This window comes from Nipponia nippon, unplaced genomic scaffold, assembly GCF_047370975.1.
Source record: "Nipponia nippon isolate SJK-2023a ecotype South Korea unplaced genomic scaffold, ASM4737097v1 scaffold_3, whole genome shotgun sequence".
Classification (NCBI taxonomy): Eukaryota; Metazoa; Chordata; class Aves; order Pelecaniformes; family Threskiornithidae; genus Nipponia; species Nipponia nippon.
In genome coordinates this window covers 7547978-7574443 of record NW_028262347.1, presented here as the reverse complement: position 1 = coordinate 7574443, position 26466 = coordinate 7547978, and the positions used below count along the sequence as shown (strand labels likewise).

The 26466-nt window shown below is 45.0% G+C and overlaps 1 protein-coding gene across 5 annotated transcripts in view; it reads right to left on the bottom strand.

Annotated features, from left to right (window-relative positions):
* The window catches only part of CAMK1D (calcium/calmodulin dependent protein kinase ID), a 227724-nt gene extending 213448 nt beyond the window's left edge, over nucleotides 1–14276 (bottom strand). For all 5 annotated transcript variants that reach the window (XM_087766361.1, XM_087766363.1, XM_087766364.1 and 2 more), the window contains exon 1: nucleotides 13931–14276. In XM_087766361.1, coding sequence (XP_087622487.1) covers nucleotides 13931–14022 — 92 coding nt within the window. In that variant the 5' untranslated portion in view covers nucleotides 14023–14276. The remainder of the gene's footprint in view (nucleotides 1–13930) is intronic.
* Nucleotides 14277–26466: the final 12190 nt, after the last annotated feature.

Genomic DNA, 26466 nt, shown 5'->3' with positions numbered 1-26466 from the left:
AAATATTCAGAAATATCTACATTAAGCGTTAATAAGGGCTAAGGGCCAGGCTTCCTTAAGGACCCTGGAAAAATACAGCCTTATCACTGAGTGAAAAACATACTTACACTGTATATCAGAGCAATGCATCATTCAGTTTTACCAAGGCCCAGACGACAGTCTCATTAGGCCAGAGATGGATAAATGACAAATGATCTGGTGAATAATGTCACTGTGTGCCACATAGGACTTCATCAAAGCAGTACTATTGAAAACAGGTGACTGAGTAGGGATTGTAAGGATAAAAAACATAACGCTTTAAGAATTACATTCCTGGGAAAAAAGCACTGCATATTTATATTTAATCTGCTTTGTAAATTGATTTTGTCATGTTACCTTGTCAAACCATTGAACAAACTGAATAATTGCTTAAGTAGCATTGATAGAGATGTGACAGATTATTCAAGCATTGTGATTCTTTGTTCTCATATATCTCATTAAGAAATGATGATTGGTTCCATTTACAGCTCTTAAGTTGAATTCAGCAACTGCTGACACATGAATTCAACCTGGCATCTACCAGTTTTTTATTGTTCTCAGACAGAAATTGTTCCCGGTGAAGTGGCTCTTGCAAACCATTTCAGTGTAGTGGCTGATGATTTTTTAACGACACAAGACAGAAGGAAAAAAAAAAAAACAACTGGATTCCCTGCTGATTTATAGCATCTATGGAATGAAAAGAAATAAAACTTCTTGTACTTTGCATTTCTCCCCTTCCCCCTCCTCCTTTTTGGAGGACTATTTTTAACCTGTATCGTTTCATTAAATAAATTCACAGCACATCCCTGCAAACAACGGGGCTGGCAGAAGATGCGAACCGCCCCGTGGGACACGCTCAGCCCCTTCCTCTTCTGTCTTGGAATTGCAACCTGTTCCTCCACAACCTTGTAACTTTATATTGCTATTTGAAACCTGAGCGTAAGGAGCATAAAATGTTGCTGTTCCAGCATGCTGCGGAGTAGTATAGGCTTTTCTTGACTCCCAAAGCAAAACCTCTAAGCTGTGCACATCAAAGGCTGAAACTTACAGACACTTGGTGCTGCTACAAATGATTTAAGAGAAAATCAGAAGAGAAACAGGCCTGGTGTGCTTTTGTGTGCTACCCTCTGACTTTAGGAATATCTATTCAGTGCTAAGACAACGCACAAGGAGACCTCTACAAAGACATTTTACAGGCACCTTCCAAAGCCAAAACTGTTTTTTTAAAATATTTTTACTACCAATCTCTCTATCTTCCATATTTTGCCTTAGTGTCAAAGTACCAGAATATCTAAGCCACTGTTACATCCCTAGGGGTATTGCTTTAAATAATAGCAGAAAAGGGAATTGATTACAGAAACTAATGTACCCACCACCACAATGACATTAGCAGGGTGGGTTTTTAATCGACACAACTTTGCAAGCCATAACTGTAGAGCAGCAGAGGGCAACAAGCAGTTGCCATCACCCTGTGGGCAGGGGTGCAGACCGGAGTTAAATGTGGTCAGTGAAAATACTTGAACCACCCCAACTACAGAGGGGAATCCCTCACAGGCTATCCGAGACAGACCTCCTAACGTCAAGCACACTGTTAGTTAATTCACCCTCCGCTTGCTGCGGTCAAGTTTGCACCCAAAAAACTCTAAGAGACTCCATCTGCTCCATACCTCCTTCATTTACCCACATGAAGGGTGCTTTATCTAAACAAATAAAGCCCTTAACTGACCCAAAGGAAGACACTTTGCTATCTTCCAGCTGTGCTTCCCAGCTGTGCACACCTGCGGGATGTGACTATGGCACTGCACCCCACCGAGGGGTGTGTGCAAGATTTAGAGAGGAGATGGAAAGCGGTGATGCAGTGTAGCAGAGGTAACGTGGAGATGGAGGAGAAGAGGAGACAGAAGGACCATCATGCTCTTACTTCTTATTTGACTGGGTTCACCCCCATTAGCTAAATGAACGAGGGGGTACCACACAGTTCCTGTTTAAATCTTAGGCAAAGTGAGCGTTTTCCTTCTGATATTTAAGAGGACCTACCAGAAGTGTCTCAGAAAAGGAGTTAGAGGGCCTGGGGGGGACCTGGGGCATCACAGAGGCATGACTGCTTCTGAGAGCTTTCTATGGTCTCCGGTCACAAACTGAGTAAGGTGAAACACAGCTGTGGAGCACTACCAAAGCCATCTCTGTTAAAGATGACAGAGTAGGAAAAAGACACTATCCCCCTTCCATCGCTGAAAGCAACTGGCTGGTGAGCAAGAGTAGAAACACAGAGCCATTGGTTGGACCCAAATCTTATCTCAGTAGATGGAAGGACACAAGCCATCAGAAAAACATCTGCCAAGAAGTCACTGCATAGACAAAGGCATTTAGAAATCAGCAAAAGCCAGTTTGAGTCCAAGGACAAATACCTCCTCATCTCTGTGGATATCCCCATACTGCATTTTGGATTAGACCCTTTATTAGGGATAATGAAACTTAAGTGATGTAAGCAGGCATGACTCTCCTGACCTCACCTACATGTAACCCAAATAAGATGAGAAACTGAAACTACAGAATAAATTAACAATGTTCACAATGGTCTTAAACAGTTTTTACCACATGCCAGACATTAGTCTCTATGCAGTTATTAACGAAGCCAAACAACATGCTCTGTGGCAAGAAACTAGCACTATATAACGCTATACATCTCGATACATCACTACATATCACTATATAAATAGTATTTTTAATGTGTGTGTATATATATACACTCTATATATATATACATACACCATATACATTATATCTATTTAAATGTATGTAAAGAGCTCCTACACCTTCATCATAACCACACGGCAATGCAAGACAAAGATGTCACAGCATCACACCATCTCCAGAGCAAACACTGGCACTGAAGCCGCCGGTCATTTTAGCGGCCCTTGATTGACAATGATTAAGTGTTGCCTGGGGCAGTGTATGAGCTATCCTGTCCAAAGGACTCATGTCTATGAATTTTTGCAGTTGTATGTCTCATGAACAAGCAGGGGGGCCTAGCTGTCTCTAGAGACAGTTAAGCTAAAAGCACCATGTTTAGACGAGTCTTTCTTGGCATTTACCTGTAGCTGAATCCCATTGCTCTGCTTTGCCCCAGACCTCTCCCTTTTGGCTTTCCCCCAGTGCAGCTCCACTCACTTGCAGAACGAGCATGCTCTCAGCTTTAGTGCTTGTTTTGTTCTTTTTCAGCAGTGCCAGAAGGGCACACATTTGCTTTCTGGACACAAATCATCTTAGCTGTCACTCAGGAATCCTAGAATCACTTTATTTTCTTTCTATTAAATATATATATATATCTTCTTCTTCATCAGGGAAACTCATTCAATGGACTTGCCTACAAAGCTCTGTGACATTTTTTTTCAGGGTCTCTCGCTCTCTTAAGAGTATAGGATTTATGTCCATGACATAAATTACATGGCTACGGCCAGGGAAATTAGTCACCAAAATTACTCCGGATACACCTTAACGTACTCAAGAGCAGAAGCTTCCCTGCAGCCTGCAGTACCTGTATGTCCTGTGTCTACGTGCTTTTGAGAACCCTGTTTTTTTCAGCTCATTTCTTGGTTCATTCTTCCCCGTCTAAATATATAGTCTTCTGCTTCCTAAAAAGCAGAAGCCATCGGTCAAATCTGTGACATGAGACATTTCCCTTCTTTCTAAATTATTCCTCTTGTGCCCCAGTGCCTGGGTCATTCGGCCACCAGGAGTCACACCATTATTCTGCTCCATAAGAGTTTATATCTAAGCACCTTCTCATAGTGCATCAAGCAACTTGGCTAACAAGCCGCATGTTGTTTGCCTCCCTCTTCTCTCCCTAAAGAAGGGCACACATGTGCAGCAGTCTTCTAGTAGGGGTTTTTGTGTTGCTTTAGGTTTGAAGTTTTTTTTTTTACATTTGGGAGCATTTTATGTTGGGAAGGAGAGCTTGTTTGGTTTGCAATATTCAGGTTGCTATGTAATTATGCTGCAGAAGGTGTCTCAAAACACCATAGCTTCGACTCAGAAGGAGGTGGTGTTTTTATGATGATCATCATCAGCCCATGGAGAAGCTCAACAGTGTCAGATTTTTCCCCTCAAAAAATGTTGCATCTCTTGAACAAATTAATTACACCCCTATGGCAAGAAATCCCATTAATGCAGAGGTGTGAGGCTGATGATGATCCCAGGGCTTTAGATAGTCGTTAAGATATCTCAGGCCCCACCTACAAAATGTCCCAAAGTAAAAGACAAAGCCTTTGAATTTGTTCAGGTACTCTGCAAGAAAACAGGGTAGGGAGCACAAAACAAGTTTAATATGTTCACAGTATCTTCTGCCGTTGACAGCGCACACCAAGCACTCTGCCGTGCCTGAAATTTCCAAAACACCTCAGGCTTCACGGCTGGGCATATCGTACTGATTTACTTACGCTGAGAGGCAGGAGAAGACAAGAGTGAGCAGTGGGAGGAAATCTCCAAGCCAACTCAATGTAACAGTGAAGGATTATTCAGGGATGCTCCGGCAGTCTCTCTCCACTACAGCTGAATTTGATTAGCAACCTGTGCCTTCCCCAGAGGAGTTTTCCACGTGGCTGCAAATCCTCTAAGTGCTCTTCTCCCCTCCATCCAGCTCTTTTCTATGTTCTTAGGGCTTTTCTATGTCATTTTAGTTTTTCCACAGTTTTTCATCCAATAGTTTCCCTCATTTCAGCCCTTGCCCATCACAGGGGAGATGGCAGGGTCACAGCTAATGAGTTTGGTTGGAAAGTTGAAGTCTGGTTGAAGCCTGGTCCCTTGAATTATTTAAGCCAGGATGGGAGGATGGGATCCTGCTGGGAGCGATTCCACGTTGCCCCAAGAACCACCTGGTCTGCTCCAGCTCTTTATAGCTCTGGGAAGACCTCGATTCCTCTGAGCATCTGTGAAACAACACAGCAATAAAGCGTCTGCGCTGTTACCAACAGCATACAGACAGCGCTTTGCTTCTTCAAGCCTTAACTAGTAAAAACTAATTATATGTGATGACCTGGGTGAATCACATAAATAAATACATTTTGAAGACATTGGTGCTGACACAGTGCCTGCTATTAAAAGAAGCAGGACGGTCCACTGCATAAGGCTGGAGTTAAGATTCGGGCTCAGCTCTGGGTTTACAAGTGACACACTTTCTCATCTTTAACAAAACAGTGTTAGCATTTTTGCCTTATTTATTTAGACTAGAAATTCTTCTGGGTACGAACAGTCTTTTACTCTGGTGTTTCTAATATTCCTAGCTTAACAGTGCCTTGATCTCATTTGAGGCCAATAAAAGGCATAGTAATAAAACCCCCAAATATTTTAGACCCTTCATATTTCACTTGCTAGTGTCCAGCCCTCAAATGACACTGGCTATTCAGCCTTTGCAAATCTTTACATTAAAGCACACGTGGCTATGCTGTTTTATTTTGTACTACCCTCAAAAAACCATCCACTTCTGCGACCAGTAACGTAGCTGGTGGAAGAAGGGCGGCCACATTTCTCAAACACACGTGCCATCAGGTCAGCAGGCAGGTTTTAAACACACTGTGCAGCTAAAACACGCCAACGTCACAGAATGACTCTGCAGCACTGGGTGGTACTGTCTTAAGGGAGATACCTGCCATGGCCGAGGAACCCTTCCTTTGGAGCTCCTAGGAAGACCTGGAAGCCTTCACACTCCACCACTGATGAACAAGGATGGTATTACTCTCCTTCCTCTCCAAACTGCCACACCAACCCTCACCGAAACAAACATGGAGATTAAAGGCTCCCAGACCTCAGACTTCCCATGGCTCCTGACCTTGCTCCACTCCCATCAGCCACGGATGAAATTTCTAGGTCCTCTGTGCTCTGACAACTCAGAATTGAATGTAATTCCACAATTTTGGGTGCTGAGGCTTGAAAGAACATACCTTCAAATACTCAACCTAAATTAGGAAGAGTGTTAAGAGCAGGACAACAAGAAGAATCCATGGTGAGCAGAAAGAGTGCAAAGGCAAAGGGTCTAGGGCAGAGATGCCACGGTGCTGCACCCTGTCGCTGCTGATGGTAAATGCTTGTGTTCGTTTGCATCGTTAAAAGCACCTCCTTTTCATTCCTCCTGGAAACTGTAAGTAGACTGAAACTGTTTAGCTTATCTCCAATTGGGAATATAAGAAAATTAAAACAAAAATCAAAATAAATCCTCAACACATCTAAGCCAGCATGTTTTCTCTCACACGCTTCTTCCCCTTTCAACTCTTGAAAAAGGTATTTTAAGAACTATCTTCATGGTTATGTAGTCCACTTGTCCAAAACCGTTGATGTTTTAAATGTGACGTATGATGTGGCCCAGGAAAAAAGCAAGCAAAATCAGTGATCTATTGTTACAGAGAATCTCCAGCCCTGTGCTCAGCTGTTCTACACACAGATCAGATCCAAAAGAGAGCTTCCCAGTAGCTTTTTCTTAGCACATCCAGTGTTAAAAAAAAAAAAAGCTTTTTAGCAGAATTTTTTGGCTGAGTTAAAGAGTATTATTTTAATTTAACCTCATACAATCTGTTTGGTGAGTAATTCTGGCATAAAACTCAATACACAGCTTTCAACATGAAAACATCAGTGAAGGGCCTTGAAAAGTTTATTAACAATCTGTTATTTATAGTTTTCTTTTTAAAAAATGATTGACACAATATTCAGAGGAAAATTATAGGAACTGCCAAGTCAGATAACAAAAAAAACATATCAGTGTTAAGATTTGATAGAAAGGTTTTAAGGAACAATATGATTTCTCGAAAAGAGAAATATTCTGATTGCTAAGCTATTTGTCATTCAAGAACAGCCCAATCACACACACATGTTTGCAAATTATTGTTATTGTTGTTAATTATTATTTACAGAAAAGCAGTGAAATGCAAGGTGGATTGAATTCCAACGAAGATGACAGATCGCTGCCCCGAGGAACTTTTTATCCCTCCTTGCACTCATTACCTGTTTACTAACTGTACCCATTTAGTTCCAACTTGTTTTCATGCTATCTAAAATGACTAGAAAATTAGGTCCTATTAAGTAATCATGAATATAAACTGTGACTCACCAGTTAAGTGAACACCATTACTGGCAATAAACTCAGAATCCTATTATAAATGCTTGTTATTGTCAAGCAAACCAAAACAATGCAACTTTATTCAATATTAATTGTATCCTTGGATGCTTGAAAGGATTAAATAACTCCAACCAATATTCTGCACGTAGTCAGGAGAATTGTGTGTGAAGGGCAACAAAAATAATTGAGGTCAGGCACCAAGGTAGAGAGAAAAAGAGACAAAAAGGAAGGAAAAAAATACATAAAGAGATGTTTCAGCTCCTGTGCGAAAGCAGATGGAGGGTGAAGGAAGCAGACAGGCTGCTCCAGATGGCGGGAGCAGCAGCAAAGAAGGCTCTCACACCCACTGTGTTGTGGCTGTGATGGGAAGAATAGACTTTTGGTTAAAGGATTACTATAGGACTCCAAAGAGTTGAGGTCAGCTCCATCCACTACCTCTCCGCCAGGTCTTCAGACCCTCTGGCTTTTGCTTGTTGCGAGCCTTAGGGTGTCAGCTACCTCTGAGGCTGACAAAAAATACCAATATTTTTATGCGTGCTTTGCCCTCAGCTCAAATCTACACAAAGAGCAGTTGCAGACTCGGTATTGGTTATATTGAGGTCCTCAGCTATATTGAGTTTTGGGCTAGGCAAGGATCACGTTTTCCTAAGCCTTGTGCAAAAAATAGGGGGAAAAAAAGCCCAAATACCCTATTCCAACCCTACCCAAACATCTTACTGTCACCTTGCCGGTCAAGCACACTTCTTGGTTGCACAGGCATGCAGGTAAGCAGGTATCCTTGGGCAGCAGGGAGCTCAGACAGTACAAAGATGTACTTGAAAGAGAACAGCCATGGAAAAAGAGATAAAGCGGGGCAAAAAGAGGTAAGGCATCAAAGCTAGCAGAAAATAAGGCTCATGAAGGAAGCGTGAGCACATATGTGAGTTGACAATACAGCAAACTGGGTGTCTCCAAAATGATGTATTTACCTGAAAGCCTTTGATTATTGAGTATTTTGGAATCTTATTTTTAGACGATGAAAGAAAATTGACCTTTATGCTACACTGTTGCCCCAAACGAGCATTGTCCGAAACGTACCCATGAACCATGCTTGGAGAGCTGTCAAAAATCCCTTCTCACCAATGGCTGCAGATTTTTTTCCCAATCCTCTCCATCAGCCTTTAAATCCATTGGCCGTCTTGCTTTTCTTTTTTTCCCCATTTCAATTCCAGCTGAATGCTCAAACCTGTTATTTTCTGTAACTCTTCAAGGGAGACCAACAATCTACATTACAAGATACTACAATTCACATTGCAAATAGTAGGGACTCATTATTTTTAAACCTCCAAGAACACACTGGATAGTAAACTATGCCACACAATAGCAAACAGGATTACTTAGTTTAAAACAAATGTGTCACCTTAAGGAGTCCTAACAGTATTTTTCTGCTTGCCCTATAGAGATTGCACAAACTAAAACATCTGAGTTGTTTCACAGCGTTAAGTTAAACATTAACACCTGGACCTCAGCTTTCACTCCTCCTCCCACAGATGCTAGAGAGGTGCTGTAGGTACCATGCACCTCTTAGCATGAATTATCCCTAATCCCACATGGTTTTGACGGTAAGATTCCCAGAGTTACAGATCTTAAGGTCAGAAATGACCATGAAGCATCTTCCTCTGTAAACATGGACAAGAGGCTCTTTCCTAGTGAGTCCTGCACAAAGCCTGAGAGCTTTCAGATGGCAAAAGGATATCTCCCAGCAAATCTTCCCAGAGGAGATGGAAACCACTTGCCTTCGTAGTTTGTCCCAGAGGTTTATCAACCTTCCACCTGGAAACATGTGCCTTAATTTCAGCCCTTTGGGACCCTGTATTTTCTCCCTGAAGATATTTGATACCATGAAATGTTTCCTTAATGTAATTTTTAAAAAAAGGAAAATACTGAACTGAGAAAAAGATGAAACAGTCTAACAGAACCACTGCTGTCTCGCTGGGGTATCATAAGAGAGAGGCAGAAGTTGCTGGTAATGTCAGCAGAAACGTGAAAATCAGATAAACTCCAGTCTTCACAGGGGGTATGGAGCCAGAGGAAGCACAAATATCAACATGTTTCTTTACATCTTGAAAATTTCCAAAATCAGAAGGGAAAAACAATTGAGTAACTTGCCTGATGCCTCAAGTTAAACAGCTAAACAGTGACGATTCATTGTGTTGAATCCAACACAAGTGCTTTTGGCACTCTGTTGATGAGAAGGGAAGATCTTTGACCAGAGACAACCAGATCTTGAGCCTACTGGTACCTTCCAGCACCTCCTCTCTACACGGCAACTCAAACGCATGGGGCACCTCCGCCAGGACCTGTCCTTACCACCAGCATCTTCTCATCGGTGGAAGTCAAGGCTGAATGCCTGGTCTGAAGTAGGGACGAGGCATGTCACCTCCATCCGCCTTGTCTCCTGGGAAGGTCTGAGCAACCAAGAACAGATGGGAACGTGAGATGGACCTGCTCATGAAAAGCCTGAGTGTGAGTGTGAGACTGCATGCAGAGGAAGATACCATGAAGGACGCGAGAGGACAAAACCACAGGAGACGGTACATAGGAGTTTGTGACAATGTGTGTGAGTGTGCATGAGGAAGAAAATAGATGTGAGAGCAGGACGTGGAGTGACTTCATTTCACAGCACTAATGGGTGCGCACGTATGGGTGCGTAGAAGAGTCATGAAGAGCACCAGGAGCCCATCAAATGGCGTAAGAGTATGGAAGAGACACAGGACACAGATGAACCAAAAATTACAGTAGAGCCCCTGAGAAGAACAGAACCACCTATAAGTTTTTGCTATACTGTATTTTAGAAAAGTACTGGACACATCATTGAAGCGTATTTGTCTTCCCACCCAGCTCTTACTATGTTACGGCTATATCCATGCAACTCCCTATGTTATCATTACTAAGCTTTAAGGAATCTACCACATCATTTTTAAGGACAGCACCAATATTTCCAATAGTTACTAAGCTTGAGGCTTTCCAACTATTATAACTTGATCATAACTCTAATGTCAATAAGGCCTAATGACAGATACGTTAGAAATGGGGGGCTGATCGGATTAGGCAGACCAAATGATTGGAAGCTTTCCTCTTTGGCTGGTGGATGACATGGTTTATCTTATTACTTCCTGGAATGTCAAAATCTGAGTATTAAAATGCCTTAGACATAATATCATTTAAATATGGAGAAAAAATATTTCAGTGATCACTCATCTCCTTATCAGATTCCTGCTATTGTGAAACTTCACATCTCTCAAGGGCTGAGGCAGAAATCCCCCTCTCCAGCCAGGCCTGCGAACTGAGTAGAGCTACAATAGGTGAATTTGTGGAAATTTAAAAAAAATAAGCAGTTAGTCAGATCCTCTTCTTTGCTCAAGCCTACCTCTCTTGACTTGCAGGGGACTCTAAATTGCATCAGCTAAGGATCTGGCCCGCTGCTATGATTTTATTTTATCCTTGATTTACGTTCTGTATTCCTACTTTTTCAGGGTCTGTAATTTCACTTTCAATGGCTCAGTAGTGAACAGGTCCCGTTTCAAGAAGAGGCACCCACTGAACCTGCACACACAGAGCATGGCTCACTGCCATGTTACTGCAGTCCTACATGGACCAGCACCGCCAAACTGCAGCAACCAAGGAATGGATCAGGACCATTCTATATATAATAATATATAAAATATATTTTAGATATTTATATTTTATTTATAATATATTATATTTTCTTGCTTAATATTACCAAAATATTTTGTTGCAACTCCGGTACCCAAGAGGTTGCAGCCCCAAACTAAGATTGCACATGCTTAGGGACTGCGTAAATACGGAACAGGGTACCAGGTTTGGGTACCATCTGAACCAGCCACTGCATGGCTGGTAACTTCTTTAGGAAAACTCTATTGCCCAGCAGCACTGAGCAGAGCAAACAACACAGACCTCAGCCACCAAAGGAAACAATTCTGTGGGTGGAAAAGGCTACTTTCTTACATCTGGAGGTGACATCCAATTCAGGATGCCTATTTCAGTATCAGTGTGGCTGGACATGATTTACAGGGACATGTAAATAATTAATTCCAGCTCTGGAAGAGAGAGCCGGGTACTCATTAGAGGTTCCTTGAAGCCCAGATGATATAATGATTAACTGAGTTAGGATCTTTTTAATAATTCCAGCAATTTCAACTCTCGCGTGTTAAAGATCTGCTGAAAACCTTTTATTCAGATGAAAGACTCCTTTCAGGGAACAAATCATTAATATAGTATACACATAGATTTAACATTCACAAATCAATGCACTTGAAGTAAAATTTTTAAAGTTTCTCTTTCACTTTCTTCTCTGATTTGGGGATTTAATGCTTTTCTTTCACTAACCAATTTTACCACAGGCAGTTAAGGCTGCTGCATGAAAAAAGGGCTGCTTTTCTTTTAAAAGTGCTTTTAGCACTTTGGCATCCTGAAATGGAAGGTGACAGAGAAATGCAAAATACAGCTACTACACTAATCCAGTGCATCTCATCTGACACGCCAAGTTTTTCACTCCAAGCCCACCCATGCAGAGAAAAGTCTATCAGATGGTGAGATCAACCGATGGATGTCCAACACGGTTCAGCATTACAGTGCAGGAGGGATCAAAGCAGATTCTATCCCTGCTCCTAAATAATGCCAGAGGAAAACACTTCAGTCCGGATGCCTTAATGGTATTTAGACTTTTGCTTAATTCCTATTTAAGTACTTTCCTATCAATAACTAAGAATGTGTCCCATCATTTGGACTCCTGCACCCTGTATATCTGCTGCTCGAACAGATCTTCATTGCCTTCAGTGGGAATGGAACAAGTACTTTAATGATTTGCACAGCGATGGCCTAAATTTTTTAGAAGTTTCACACCCTGGTAAGTCACAGCAGAGTTGGTAGGAGCTGCAGGTGCTGCGCTGGTGGGCGGCCAAGGACAGAACCAAAACTCAGATTCAAATCTTCTAATTGTTAGCCTGCTCTCCGAAACTAAGGAATGCACAACCAGAAGGCAACCGATGTGTAGGCTGTTAAATGCACATACGTTCATAATTAATATGGCTATGCCTGGAAAAGAAAACAGCTCTATTCTCTTTATACAGGCCCAGGTTTGTAATCCAGTTATTTTAATTTTCTAAAACTTTCTAGATTGACTCTTTAGGTCAAGTTTAAAAACTTCACAGCTTCCACTCTCATCAGAAAGGACTTACTAACCAAACTGAGGCTAAGACAACGGTTAATAGTTTGAGGCACTAATTGGCCATATTTAATGAATTTAATTTGCAACAGCCATGCTAATATGCATAACTATTAACTCTGACCAACTTTACCTTCCTTGGGACCTACACCTGCTCCCATTAACTTCAGTGGGATACGGACCAAGGCCACAACACTAATTCTTTCTGGACCTCTTCAGTGGCACAAATTAACCCTCGCAGATGGCTTCATACACAACAACCAGGAAGATGACAGAGACTTGTATAATGGAAACCACAGCAAACTGTCCTGCTGCTCCAACCAACCTCTTCGCATTAAGACTTTCCTCCCCGCCACCCCTTCGCTGAGGAAGGGAACTGCACGCCTAAGGTGACAAGCAGGGACACGTCTCTCCCGGCATGAAATTCTGACAGCAAAAACTCGATGAAAGTGAGGAGAACGAACCATAACACCTAGCTTTTACGCTGCACTTTGCTTCTTCAGAGACCTGGACAGACATGAATATGATTTGCTAAGTCAGTGTTTTTCTGAGGGCTACGCTATCTGCTCATCACAACGGAGCTGCGTGACCCACCTCCATATTAAATGACCGGCCTGATTCTTACTCGCAGTTTGTTCATAGGAAACCAGTGAGCCCGTGAACCAGAAATACTCTGTTTATAGGGAGCCCTCCCTTGGAAGCAGAAAGAAACTGAAATATTACAGTTAAAACTTGTTCAACCATATTTTGGAAGTGGCTCGCAGAGTATGAAAAGCGCTACTTGGGATTAACGATGCTGCGTTTCGAGACATGCTTAAAGTTGCAATTAAAGCAGGGGGGACACAGCGACGAAGAGCACTCTCAATACAACTAAACTTTAATTACAACGTATATGCCTACAGCAGCCCATATGCTGACTTCCTTCAGCACTCCTGGCTCTCTACCTCTACAATATCCTGTAAGCGAAAATTTGTTTTAACGAAAATAAAACTCTCTGCTCAGCCAAAAAAGCATCAGCCTGCACCCCGCTCCCTTGCACCATCTGCGCATGTTTATTCTCAGCCTTCTGAAAAAAACCTCTAACGTTTTACTAAGCTTTATGCCCCGCCACTATAAATAACAGAAATAAACCCCAACAACAGTTAAGCATCGTAGCTGAAACACATCCAATCCGCTCCGATTATTTCTGCTCGTCTGTCCACGAATAGATGCAGCCATCGGCTTTAGGGGAAAGCGTGCAAGTCAGACCGCATTTATTTACAGTTGCACTATCAAGAAACAGCCTTTCCCCGTCTCCTCATTCTATGAATATTTTAAAACACTTTTTCCCCCCTTTTTTCGCTTTTTTTTGAGGGGGTGAGTTAGCCCAGCTCCTGCCCCACAGTTATATTTTTCTCTGTGTTTCCAGATCGCCCCGACTTTTTGCTCGATGGACGAGCAGGGCGCGGAGCGGCAGCGCTGGGCGCACACGCGAAGATGCCCACCCGTACACATCCACGCCCACCCGCGGGGGGACCCGCGCATCCCCGCAGGGGACACCCCCCCCTCCCGCCCCGCAGCCGCTCCCCGCCACCTACGTCCCCAGCGTCTCCTTGAACTCGAAGATCTTCTTGATGTCCTCCGCTTGCTTCTTCCAGGAGCCGCCACCGTCCCCGTTCTCCCGGGCCATGGCCGCGGCGCGCAGCCCCGCCGATGCCGGGCGGCACCGAGCCGGCGGGCGGCTTTTGCTTTCTCTTCTGCCGCGGCGGCAGCGCCTGCTGCTGCTGCTTCTTTTTCTTCTGCTTGTTCTTCTTCTTCCTTCTCCTCCTCCTTCTTCTTCTTCTCCCCTTCCTCCTCCTCCTCCTCCTCACACTTCCTGCCCGCCGCCGCTTTTATTTCCTCCGCGCTCCGCCGGGCTCCGCGAGTGTCACTTTTCCTGGGCTATTTCCTCCCAACTTTCTCTGCCCCCCCCTTTCCCTCCTCTCCCCTCCTCCGCGCCCCCCCGCGGAGCCGCCGGCGGCGCTGCCCCCTCCCTCCCTCCCTCCCTCCCTCCGCGCCCCGCGCAGCAGCTGCGCGCACCCCCTCCTCGGGGTCACTTTGGTCGCTGATAGACCCACCAAAAAAGTCCCTTTTTTTTTGTTTTTCTTTGGGGGTTTGTTTTTTTTTTTTGGAGGGAGGTCACTGTTTGTCTCCCCCCCCCCTCCCCGTGCGGGGCCCCGTGGGATGCTCAGCCTCCCGGGTGCGGTGCGGTGCGGTGCGGAGCGGTGCGGCCCCGCCGGCACAGCGGCTGTGCGCGGTTGTTATGGCAATGGGAGGAGGAGGAGGAGGAGGAGGAGGAAGAGGAGGAGGAGAAGGAGGGAGGAGGAGGAGGCAGCCCCGCCGCCGCTTTGCTGCCTGGCGCTGCCCCTCCTGACTGAATGACTGGAGATAATTCGCATTGCACCAAAACCGCGCACGTCAAATGGGAGGGGAGGGAAAGCAAAGAGGGGGAAAAAAAAAAAAAAAAGGGAAAGCAGGGGAAAAAAAAAAATTAAAAGCCATACCACAAGCAGCCGGGCTGCCTGGCTGGGCGCTGCGCCGGGATGCGCGGGGATGCGCGGGAACGTGCGGGGATGCGATGTGCCGGGATGCGCAGGGTGGCGGTGCCCACCTGCCCCGCACACACACACGCTCCTGGGATGCAAAAGCTGGCCCCTTTGGCGAGGGCCACCCTTACCCAGCACAGCCCTTGGTGTACCCAGCAAAGCAAGGGGCACCCGAACACCAGGGTCGCCCCCCTTGAGCAGCACCAAGCCCAGAGGCGGGTGGATGGGCACTGCACAGCCTGGGCCAGAGGCCCAAGCCCCGGCACTGTGCCCATCCCCTTGGCACAGTGGTCCGAGCCGGGCACGCCACCGGCCTGGCACACACACGCATGGCTCTGCTGAGATGAAAAAAAAAACAGCTAAAAGCAGCTTTTTCTCAGCAACACTGAGACCTCTAGCGTCGTCACAGCGGGCATCAGCTGAGCTCTGATGCGGGGTGACGGGCAGGATTCATCAGAGGCATCAGAGAAAATTATAGTCTAGACTAACAGAGAGACATAATAGGTAGTATCTCCGGGCTTCAGTTTCAGAATATGTAAGACACTAAAAAAGTGCAATTTTTTGGGGACACCCAAGTTAGGCAACTAAATCAGAGGCCTCGCTGCCGGCAGGTACAGGCACACCTGTGCCTCGGGGGCAGCTCCAAACTTGATTAGGTACCAAATTAGGTACCCAAAAAAAAATCCTAATACAAACAGCTAAATAACATTTACTTAAAACCAGCTATGATTGTATGCACCTAACTGTTTAACATGCATTGTGTCCTTTAACAGATTCCTTAAAATTCTGCTTTCGAAGCTGATTTTCCAGATTTCTCATAATTTATGAGCAGAATTTACAAGGTGTCAGCGTGAGAGGCTTTCCCTGGCTCTGGGCTGAGCTGCGCCTCCCAGTTCAAAGGGGATTTGGCGTAGGTGGGAGTTTAGAGGTGCATGAAGGTGTAAACTTGGAAAACAGGCTGGGGTGTTCGGGCAATGCTACCCTCTGCTGGGCAGAGCCACTCGGCTTAGTCTGTGCCAGCTCCTGCAGTTTATTACTGCACCCCTCTAATTAGGTGCCTTGGTGGCCATCCCGCCACACCGGCAGCCCAAACAGCCTGGGGCTTCCTACGATGGGTGCTTACGTGCTGTCACGGCGTGCACTTTGAACAGCTTTCCTTCTTCTCCTGACTTATTTCGCTGCTCTTGGGGATTTCCTTCATTGCATGATCCTCACAACCTGCTCCATGGTAGTGTCACCAGGAGTCCCGGAGCACGCCGTCCATGCCACTGCATACTTGGGAAACGAAAGATGTGACTGACCTAAAAAGATGCAGTTGACACCCAAATCCAAGTTTCCCTTCAACCCTCACCACTGTGATATTTTCTCTTTTTCACACCTGGTATCAGAAATGTCACGCTGTGATTTGCGTTTGCTGAACGGGGCTGCCGAACGTAACCTCCTGTCTTCACGAGAAGATTGAGAGAGTTTGAGGCCGGAAAGGGCAAGCGTGATCGTCTGCCCTGACCTCCACGCGACGGAGGCCAAAGAGCTTCATCCATCCAGACGACGAACGCCGTAACTTATCTTGGAGCTATGGCATACCAAAATCATCCACCACTATTATTTATGAAGTCACATTGGTCCCTACAGCATCACATTAAAATCTCACTGCACAGACAGTGTCGTCCACTTTTCCAGTCCCGCTTTCAGCGGGCAAAAATTTTACTTAAAATTACTCAAATCCTTGCCAACGCTGCAATTTCTCAGCATCAAAATTGCATAAGGTAAAGGTACATGTCAGCCTGTAAATCTAAGTTCTCTTTTCCTTATTTAAGCTGCACCTTTAGCATCACATGAATGTGCTTTTTTTGTGACAAAATAACTCATATTTGAAGTAACTAGTAATACAGAAATCCCTGGAGCCATTACAGTTTTAATGAGAAGTGTACGAGATGCTCCTATTAGGCAGGGACCACTGCCACAATAGACCGTAACAGCCCCTTCAGAGTCATTACAGTCTGTCATGTCAGGCTGAATTTAGGCAGTCTGTAATCTTGCTTGACTGACAAGCTGCTGCAGAGCTATTGTAGCTATTCGAAGACCAGGTATTTTTTAAAAAAATGAAAATCTTACATGAAAAGTTCTCTCTGGAGTGGCTGTGTATAGGAGAACATGCTGCAGCTATGTGGCTCTGTAGGGCTGTAGTCAATGTTTAATTACATTCAACTAGATTACAAGAACATTAATAGAGTGGTAAAATGAAGCACACAGAAATGCCAGAATTAAGACTGTCGATGAACCATCAATTCGGGCCCTTTTTGTGGCGGCAGGGTGGCAATCTCTCATTACCTGGGCATGCTCCGCAGCCCTGCCAAGGGTTATATCAGAAAATGGCTAATGAGCAGATGTGGCCGATGGGCGTTTGAAAAGGCTACACATGCTGCCTGTGCACCCAGTCACTCCACGCAATAAAACCCCAAAATCCTTGTATCGGAGATGTACAAGTTCCAAATTTTTTTAGAAAATCTCCTACGGAAATTTAGAGGAGAAATTAAAAATTACCTTCTATGTGAGATATTTTATTTCAGAATAAAGTGATCTAATTTTTGGAGTAATATTTAAAACTATATTTTTACCTCTTCAGTCCTTCAAAATGATGTTGTGGTCACATACGTATGGTACGGCTGCCCTCGGCCACACTCACTGCTGGCCCTTAATACGGGCACTGTGCAAACCACATTATAATGAGCATAAATAAAGGAGTCACATCTGCTTTCCAGGCTCTTTCACTTGCAACCTGGTTTTCTTCTGCTTAAATACTCTAATATTGGATCTCTTTCCCAACGTTGTTTCTGAGTCATACAATACAATCTTCCTTTTCAATTACAAATCAGCACTATTGATGCTTTTCTGCAAGAATGGCAGAAACGTGCCTGTTGCTTGGCTGCCCGGGTCCGAGCCCGACAGACGAGCGCCCGCACATCCGTGTCCATGCTTAGGGTTAAAACCCCACGTGCACGCAGTAGTTTGCAAGGCAGCAACTTTCAGCATCTGAGCTGGAGCAGCTTTAATGTAAAGCAAACAAGACTCAAGCACACGGCTCTTCTCTGCTGCCTTTACTACTACGTAGCAACCTCAGATAGTGGCTTTTCTGCTTGCGACAGAAGAAATTTGGGCCAGTCCTGCTGAGAAGGTGGGTTATTAGTTTCACACACAAACTGCAGTACAGCACAAGCAAGGTTATTTGGTGCTGGTCTGTTCGTGTGGATGCTGATAGCGACGCTGCCACGCGCGAGTGTAGACATCAGCAAGCAACTCAAAGCAAAATGACATCTCAGATGCTTCACAGCCTCTAGGACAAGCCTAAGATGAAATAAAATCAATCAAAATTTTTCACGATGGGGGTGGTGAAACACTGGAACGGGTTGCCCAGAGAGGTGGTAGATGCCCCATCCTTGGAAACATTCAAGGCCAGGCTGGATGGGGCTCTGAGCAACCTGATCTGGTTGTGGATGTCCCTGCCCATGGCAGGGGGGACGGACTAGATGGCCTTTAAAGGTCCCTTCCATCCCAAACCATTCTGTGATTCTGTGAAAATCCTGGAGCAAGGCAGCTTCAAATTTGGCAGCACAGGTTACCAACTTAATTTTATTAGATGCCAGGTCTGATTAGCATGGTAAATATTCCCTCCAAACTCACTTTTTTTCACACTTTCACAGCATTTCTTGGCATTTTCAAGGATGGAAATGTTGTAGCTCCAGTCTCTGACCCAAGGTGGAGGAAATCTTGGGAATTATACTGAGTCATGAGAAAATTAACTTCTGACAAGAAATGCTTACTTAAAAAAGAAAGAGAAAGTGGCTTATTTTAAATTAGAACTTTAAATGCTTATTTAAATAAGAAAATTGCTTATTTTAAAAAAAATGGTTTAATGCTATTTCTTTCATTAGAGTAATAATTTAAAAAAAACCACAATTTGAAAGGTGTACTTTGGTAGGGGACCACAGATTTTGGGTTTTCACCACAGGCGAAACCAGTGCTTATGAGTGGGTTTCAATATTTTCCAGGTTAGTTTTGACACCACAAATGCAGTACAGAAAATTACAAACTCACTCTAAGCACGTCCCCAGGCTGAGCCGGCTGCAGCTGATGCCAACAGCAATGCTCCTTTGAGCTAACTGAAGACTTTTCAGTGACTTTAGGGGACTTTGACTTGGTCTGTACATCAAGAGGATGCACATGAAGAAAAAAAAAGAATCCAAGCCAAACAAGAGACTTCTGCAGGTCTTAGATACATGGTGTTTTGTGTTCTTTTTAGGGTTAATTATAATTAACGTCCTTACACCCCCCCGTAAGCATGTTAAAGCCTTAGATCAGTTTAAGCTCTTTAAGATGACCTAAAGCCCTTGCTCATCTTAAATAGCTAAAACACTGTCTGAAAACATACAAAAGCAAGGGAGAGGAGATGATAGATGGTTGCTGTCCGTGCTGCTTTTCTTACAGGGAGGAAGGAGTTTAAACTGCCATAGGGTTTTTAACCATGTCTGTAAAATGGAATAAGCAAGCGCTGATACAGACGTGAATCCTCAGCCTGCAATTAGCTGCCTGAAGACCATCTGGTGTTTGGTTAAGCCCCCAGGTGCTTATATTACTTGTGAGGTTCATAGATGCCAGCCAACGTCTTTCAGTTGTGACTTTTCTTCCCTGTTTTTATTCTCATCTGAATAAACCTAGGGAGTTAAGAGTACAAAGTCTTGACAAGGTGATGCAGAAGCCGCTTGTTTCACTGTGGAAAAATTGGGATTTAAGAGAATAATAACCAGGCTGAACATATCGCTTAGAATCTGCCGTGCCATGTGTGCATTGCAATAAATCTTTAAACTCAGGGTTGTAAATCACGGTCATGTAAAATGTAGTGGGGGGAAACTATCACTGCCAAAGCAGAAGAGAGAGGAGTAACATGGTGGTAAAGATGAACGTGAGCAATGGGAGAGCAGGCAGGAGCTGGACAGGAGAGCAGGGAACAGATGAAAGATGGGCAGGACAAAGGGATGAGGGACAGGAGATGCTCCCGGGGCAAAAGTTAGAAAAAGCAAAACCACACACCCTGCTCGGTTCCTGGTGCTGAGCTCCAGAGACCCAAATGTTGGTATTTCCCTGCTGCCAAGCACCCGGTGTGAAATCACCACCAAAATGTGTCTTGTGACTTTAGAGAGCTGCGTGGCTAACACAAACCTTGCTCATACCTCTCCTTTCTCACTCCCTGAGCTGCGGAGGTGGAGGTCTCAGCTTGGGATCCAACAGGCTGAGCCTTGCCAACAAGCGAAGTTTTGGTCCAAATGAGAACTGGATCTTTCTTTGGTCAGTTTGGCTGATTTGGCTTTGCAAGCTTGGTTTTTGGGGGGAGCAATGAGTTAGGACATTACATCTGCAAAGTTTACATTGAAAGAACATTAGGTGGTGAAGTAAGAACTCAAAAGCTGCAAAAATATCAAAAGAAAGTAGTTGCCCAAAGACTTCCAATTCAACATCATAATACAGGTTTACTTGGTTTTGGGGTTGTTTTTTCTCCCCCAGGATTTATGCCTTGCTACAGACAGTTCAGCATAGGGAATTCAGCTGCACAGCATAGAGGCAGCCCGTGAGGGTGTCCTTGCTATTCCTGCTGCCCCATGTAGGACACTCAGGCTGGATTTCCACTGGGAGACAGGAACAAGTCAACTGGAGATGTGTGCTTCAGGCACACAAAGTATGGTGAAATGCCGAGTGCTCTGGAAGATCAGATCCCCGGTGTTGCAAGTTGAGCACCCAAAATTAGCAAGCGCGTTTGATCATTTTGGCCTTAATCTCTCTGTGCCTCGGTTCACCAGCTGGTAATATCGCAGGAGCACTGTGAAGATAAACGCATTAATATTGATCAGATGCTGAAGCATTACACAGGCGCTCACAAGGAAATTAATGTTGAATTCAGTGTGTGGTTTGAACAGCATGTGTTAATGTGGCCTAGAGCAATTCACGGGATTAAAATAACCCCAAATGATAGGAGATCAGATAATTAAAGTATGCATCACATTCGATGTGCACAAAGGCCCAAATCGTGGCTGTGCAGGCTGTTTAATTCTGGTGTTTCCTAGTTCCTGAGAGTTTGACTTTAGGACCTTACTGTCTTCTGCACATGGGGCTTACAGCCCGTACTCTGAGGAAGGCAGATTTACCTGATCACACCCGCTTTCCACACCACCTCCATGTATGTGCCTGCTGGGCTCCTCCACCCCCAATAACTTTTGACTCTCACACCCAATTCCAACCCCTATAGGGAAGTCCAAAAAGAGAAGTCTTCTGTGAATGAGGAGGCAGAGTAGAGAGAAAAGATCCCATTTTCCATCCCCGGAGAGGCAGGTCTTTTTGCTGGACACCAGGGAGCCCACAGAGGATGCAAGTGCAGCTAGAGATACAAGTCTGTAGGATGTGAGGCTCCACTGGTGTAGCTGCCCACCACACTGCTCTTTCATCTGATGGATATATCCATCAGGGAACTGGGCTTGTGAATCTCAAAATAACACGTACAGACCAGATCCTACCAGCTGTGAAGCAGGCAGTGGTCACAGCTATGCTGACTGACACCATGGAAGAGCCTCTCTTCCTGAGCTTGACATGCTCATCTGAGCCATATGAATGTTGCATCAACACAACTCACTTCCAGGGGTGACAAGCCCTCCAAAGGAGGTGACTTATTCTGGATGTCGACTCCGCTTGCACCCAGGAGAAATGTTGACAGCCTCCAGCACCATCTTACCACACCGATGGCGTCAAATAATAAGTGAAGAGTGGAGGAAAAGAAATTAAATGACACAGGCAGGGGAAGAAGATATGGAAGATATCTTTTATATTGTTATTGGTGAAGTCCTCTTAGAAGCTGGAAATTAATTTTTTTTTATATCTCCTCATTTTCTCTCTTTCCCATTTGCTGAACACTGCTGTTTTCCCATGTTTCTCACAGAACTGAAATCAACTTGGTTCAGTTTGTTCTTTCCTTCCACAATTAACGTTGCTGAATAACAAAGAGAGAAGGAGCTTTGCTAATTAACCACAGCCACCGCATTAAGTCCAGGCTGACATTACACTCACATGCAAGAAGAGGCGCAGTGCCATCGGCAGGCGACGAGCACATGAGACAGCAGCCAGAGCTGAGTCTTGTTTCCCAAACCGACCCAGGAGAGAGATGAAGTGTTTTAGTCTTTATCAATGGGCAGATTCCTCATCCCAATACGTTATTTCGGCCTGCTTTCAGTGGTTTCCCACTGCTTATTTTTAAGCATCAGAGGATTCCAGGTTAAAATGATTATATTTATTTTCAGTCATGATATGACACAGAAATACACATTTGGAGCAGTCTCTCCATTCTGGTTTTCTACATAAAATTGCTGTCTTTATGAAAAGAAGGTTGAGATTGTCCCCTTGGCCTTTCACTCCAGGTGTTGGCTACCAGGAAAAAAAAAAAAAAAAAACTAATGCCTTGGAGCAAGCAGTGGAAAAATCAAGTTGGCAGCACTTTTATCTCCCACAAAGAGATCTCCATGCATAGAGGGAAGCCTGACTGCCAATAGGGACATCTGCTGGGGAATACATTCCTCCCTTTCCCCCTGCAAAAACCCCAGGTGTGGACCAGCATCCCTGGTTAACTGGATGGCAAGCTGGGAAGCAGCTGACACAGCCTGATCTCACATTTATTCACCCCATTTCCCTCTCCATCATGTTATTCATGCCCTGAAGCATGAGGCAAGCGTGGGCCATTAGCACCAGCTCCTTGGCAACAGGGTTGTATTGCAGGGACAGTGGTGGGAAGGAAAAATAAATGTTGCTGGGCATATCCCAGCCTCTCCCAACCCTGCAATAGCTGGGTGGACCTTAGCAGGCCATGGGTAGCTGGAGACCCCCAAATCCAAGGTGGGACTCAGTAAAAGCTGGCATTCCATGGGCTGAAAAAAAAGCTAATGGGTGAAGAGGACCTACAGGAGAAATGAGTCCCACCTGCTTGGAAGGGAAATGTAGAATTTCACATAAGCATGAGCTTGCTCAAATCTAAACTTTTGGTTACATAAAACATGTGTTTGCAATGGATTCAGGCCATGCCTAGAGCTCCCTGGCAGGCAAACCCCAAATTCAGTGGGTGCTTTAGAAAAAGCACAAGAGCTTCGTTCCTCCAGACCGGGGACACCAAGACTGCCACGGGCTGTGCCCCAAGCTCAGCTCTTCCTACTTGAAGCTACCAGTTGGGTTGATAGAAGGCAACTAATGCAGGTCATAATCCCATTCACAAAACCAGGCATTACTCATGGAGTAGCTGTAAACTTGGTGTGGGGCACTGGGATGATCTTTTGGATCTAGGCTTAAACACTATCTTGCTCTGCACAGTCCCCATCAGCAAACAAGTGATGGCGTTGAGCTGAAGTTGCCCAAGGGCTAAATCAGTACCCTCCACCCCTTGCAAGCCATGCTCCATTTACACAACAAAATTCCCAGATGAGTTGCCAAGCAAAGAAAGGGTCCAATTTTGCAATTTTAGCCAAAAGTATCATTCACTGCCAGAGCTGAAAACAGAAGTTGCCAGTGTTTAGCAAAAGCAGACATTTTTTTTGAAAGTTTTGGTTTTTTTTTAATTCCCAACTTTCAGGCCTCCAAGGGCAGTGTCAGCCGGTGTAACTCTTCCAGGTCTCCAAATTCATGTCTGCTGGAATGTGGGAAGACTGTGAAAAGATCTCCAGAAGGTGAGTTATGCAGAGTTTGGTGGAGAGGGGAAGGATTTTAGTAGAAGGTTGAATCTCATTTTTCAGAGCTCTATAACTCAGCTGGAAGAATGCGCTTTCATCTAATTGATATGAAAGCTACAGTTCCACAAAGGTTGCTACACAGTGGTTAATCAAACGGGTGTTTCTAAGCCTTGTGCCACAATGCAGGTGGCTTTCCTTGATGGAACTGAAGTTCACTTTGTCCTCTTTGAAAACTGTTTAATTGAATCGTGTATTTTAGGCACTCTCCCTTAATTAAATTTGCATAGGCATAGAAAGCGAGGAAAGCCAGGGTACTTTATTGAACTCTGCTCTTTACATCTAGCAATATCCATTTTACCCTCCACCACTGAGCTGCCAAACCGTCTCTCAGGCCAACTATGGGCTGAATCATGCCTTTACGGGCTCTCGTCGGCTTGCCTTCTCTCGCCTCCCACACATGCACGGGGCTATGAGCTATGGACAGTCTGCTCTACAGCCACATCAGACCCCAGCAGCTATCAAAAAGAGACTCCTCACCTTGACTTTGTAGTTATTTCTGCTGGAATATGATGATCTCTGTCTTATTTGCCACCAAGGCTCTTGTCTTGGTTTATCCTCACTTCACACTGTTTAATACGCAACAGCATCATCCTCATTATAGAGGAGGAAACTGAGGCACGGAGAAGCCATTGGCCTGATCAACCATGTCACTGGCATGTTTTAATTGGGTTGCGTCTCACTGACACTCTTGCACCTTAACACAACCCTTCACGGACACCTGAACTTCAGCCCCCAAATGTAGGTCTATGTCTCCAACTAAAACAAAAGCCTGATGTGAGAAACAGCTCAGGAGCTTGACTGCATCTCTCACCAGCTGCTCCTCCAGCCTCACTCAGCTTTGGCTAATTGCTTGGACCAAAGAGACTAGTCATCACATAGTGGTGCCCCATGTCTCTCCACGGTTTCTGTGACATGCCTGCGGGGCTCCACGGTTGGTCTGGGACCTGGCTCTGCGCAGGAGAGGCGAACCAGAGCTCATGGAAAATGAACACAAAAGCAACTATTTTGAAAGAGCCAGGCATGATCAGGCAGGAGCAACCTCCTACCAGCTCCCCACAACCCCTGGGCTGCCATTGGCCCCAAGGTATCTACCAGATGAAACGTTCAACCTGTGTTGCCACCACCTCGCTATGCCCATGGGTGACACCTTCTAGCTGCACCCTCATTCCTTCCTCTCCCAAACCAAGCCATGGCTTTTGGCTTTTTTTGGCATTTCCCAGCACAGCCGCTGATCGCCCTCCCACTGGAGAGGAACTCGGCCACTCTTTGTTCCCATGCGTCACTTTTTGAGTGGGACTGCACTGTGTTTTGCCATGTCCGTGTGTTTCCAGTGCCTGCTGACTGTGCCAGCTGTGGTCAGATAAGATCTAATCAGGGCTCTGCAGACAGGAAAACAACAGCTAGTGCGAGGTTTTACACTGTGCACCACCATCTTACTCACTAAGCATTTCCATGTAAATTCAACCCCCTAACAAAAACATTTTCTGCTCTGCGTGGCTTTTGCTCTATCCCTGTTTAACCACACTTCAGAGCTCGGCTGCTGCAGAGCAAGCTCTGTCCTGGTCCCATCTCCATGGTAAGACTTCAAGTACCTCAGAGATTGTGTCCCTCCTGAAATGGCCCTTGGTGGATAATCTCTAGGAAAACTGAAGCATGAACCTCACCTGTCCAACTTTCGAAAGTATCAGAGCCCATAAGCTTCGGTTTCAGTGATGGTTTGACTTGATTCATTCCCATGCTTAGAAGTCAACGAGCAGGTTGAAGCTTGGACATTAACAATCCGGTTGTCAGCTATAGCTATTAGGGCAAACCTGCCAGGGTTACCTGTGCAAACCCAATGCCATTGCAATGATTTGTATGTTTAAAAAAAATTAGAGAAAAGGGATGGTGTCCACCAGTGTAAAACTCACATGTGAGGTGCCGTGCTCAAATCCTTTTTATTTCAAGACTAATGATGCACCAGACTGCAGTGTGCAGACCCTTGGAAACTTTATACCTCCTTATCCAGCTGGACTGTGTGCACCACAGGTATGTTATACAACTGTTTTTTACAGTCTTAATTAGCCTTAACTAAGAACCTTGGGCCCGGGTCAAATGGTAAGGAGGTGACAGAAGGGTTCATTTATCTGGCAGAGGTACCTTAACACAGACAGTCACAGGTCTATGGCCAGATGACTTCACCAGTGGGAGCAAAGCCTCGCAATTAGGGTGAGCTCATCCTGCCCTTGTACATCTGCTTCTACCCTTCTGCTTTACTTGGGAAAACAGGCAAACATCACCAAGCATTGCAGGGACTGTCCGGAAAGATTCAGACTTCTTGGAGATTATGCATGCACTGTCCATGTTCGCACTTAGGTTTTGGGTGCATCCGCTCTGCAGACAAGGCCATTGCTCCCCACCAGTGTTGTTCAACTGGGGAATGACGCTGTGGATGAAGGCCTGGAAAAACCACAACACATCTGCAATTCTCCCTAGAAGCCCATGACAAAGACCTGGAGTCATCTCACCTACCTTCAGCCTTCAGCACACATCACATCTGAGCCTGCTGTCTTGCTTAGGTCCATCCAGTCCACCTCAGACACCTACCAAGGGGATGGAGGTGCCCATTGCTCAGCACTCATTGCAAAGCAAAGCGGGGCTGCTGGGTCAGCATCTCACTTAGAATCATAGAATCACAGAATGGTTTGGGTTGGAAGGGACCTTTAAAGGTCACTTAGTCCATCCGCCCTGCAATGG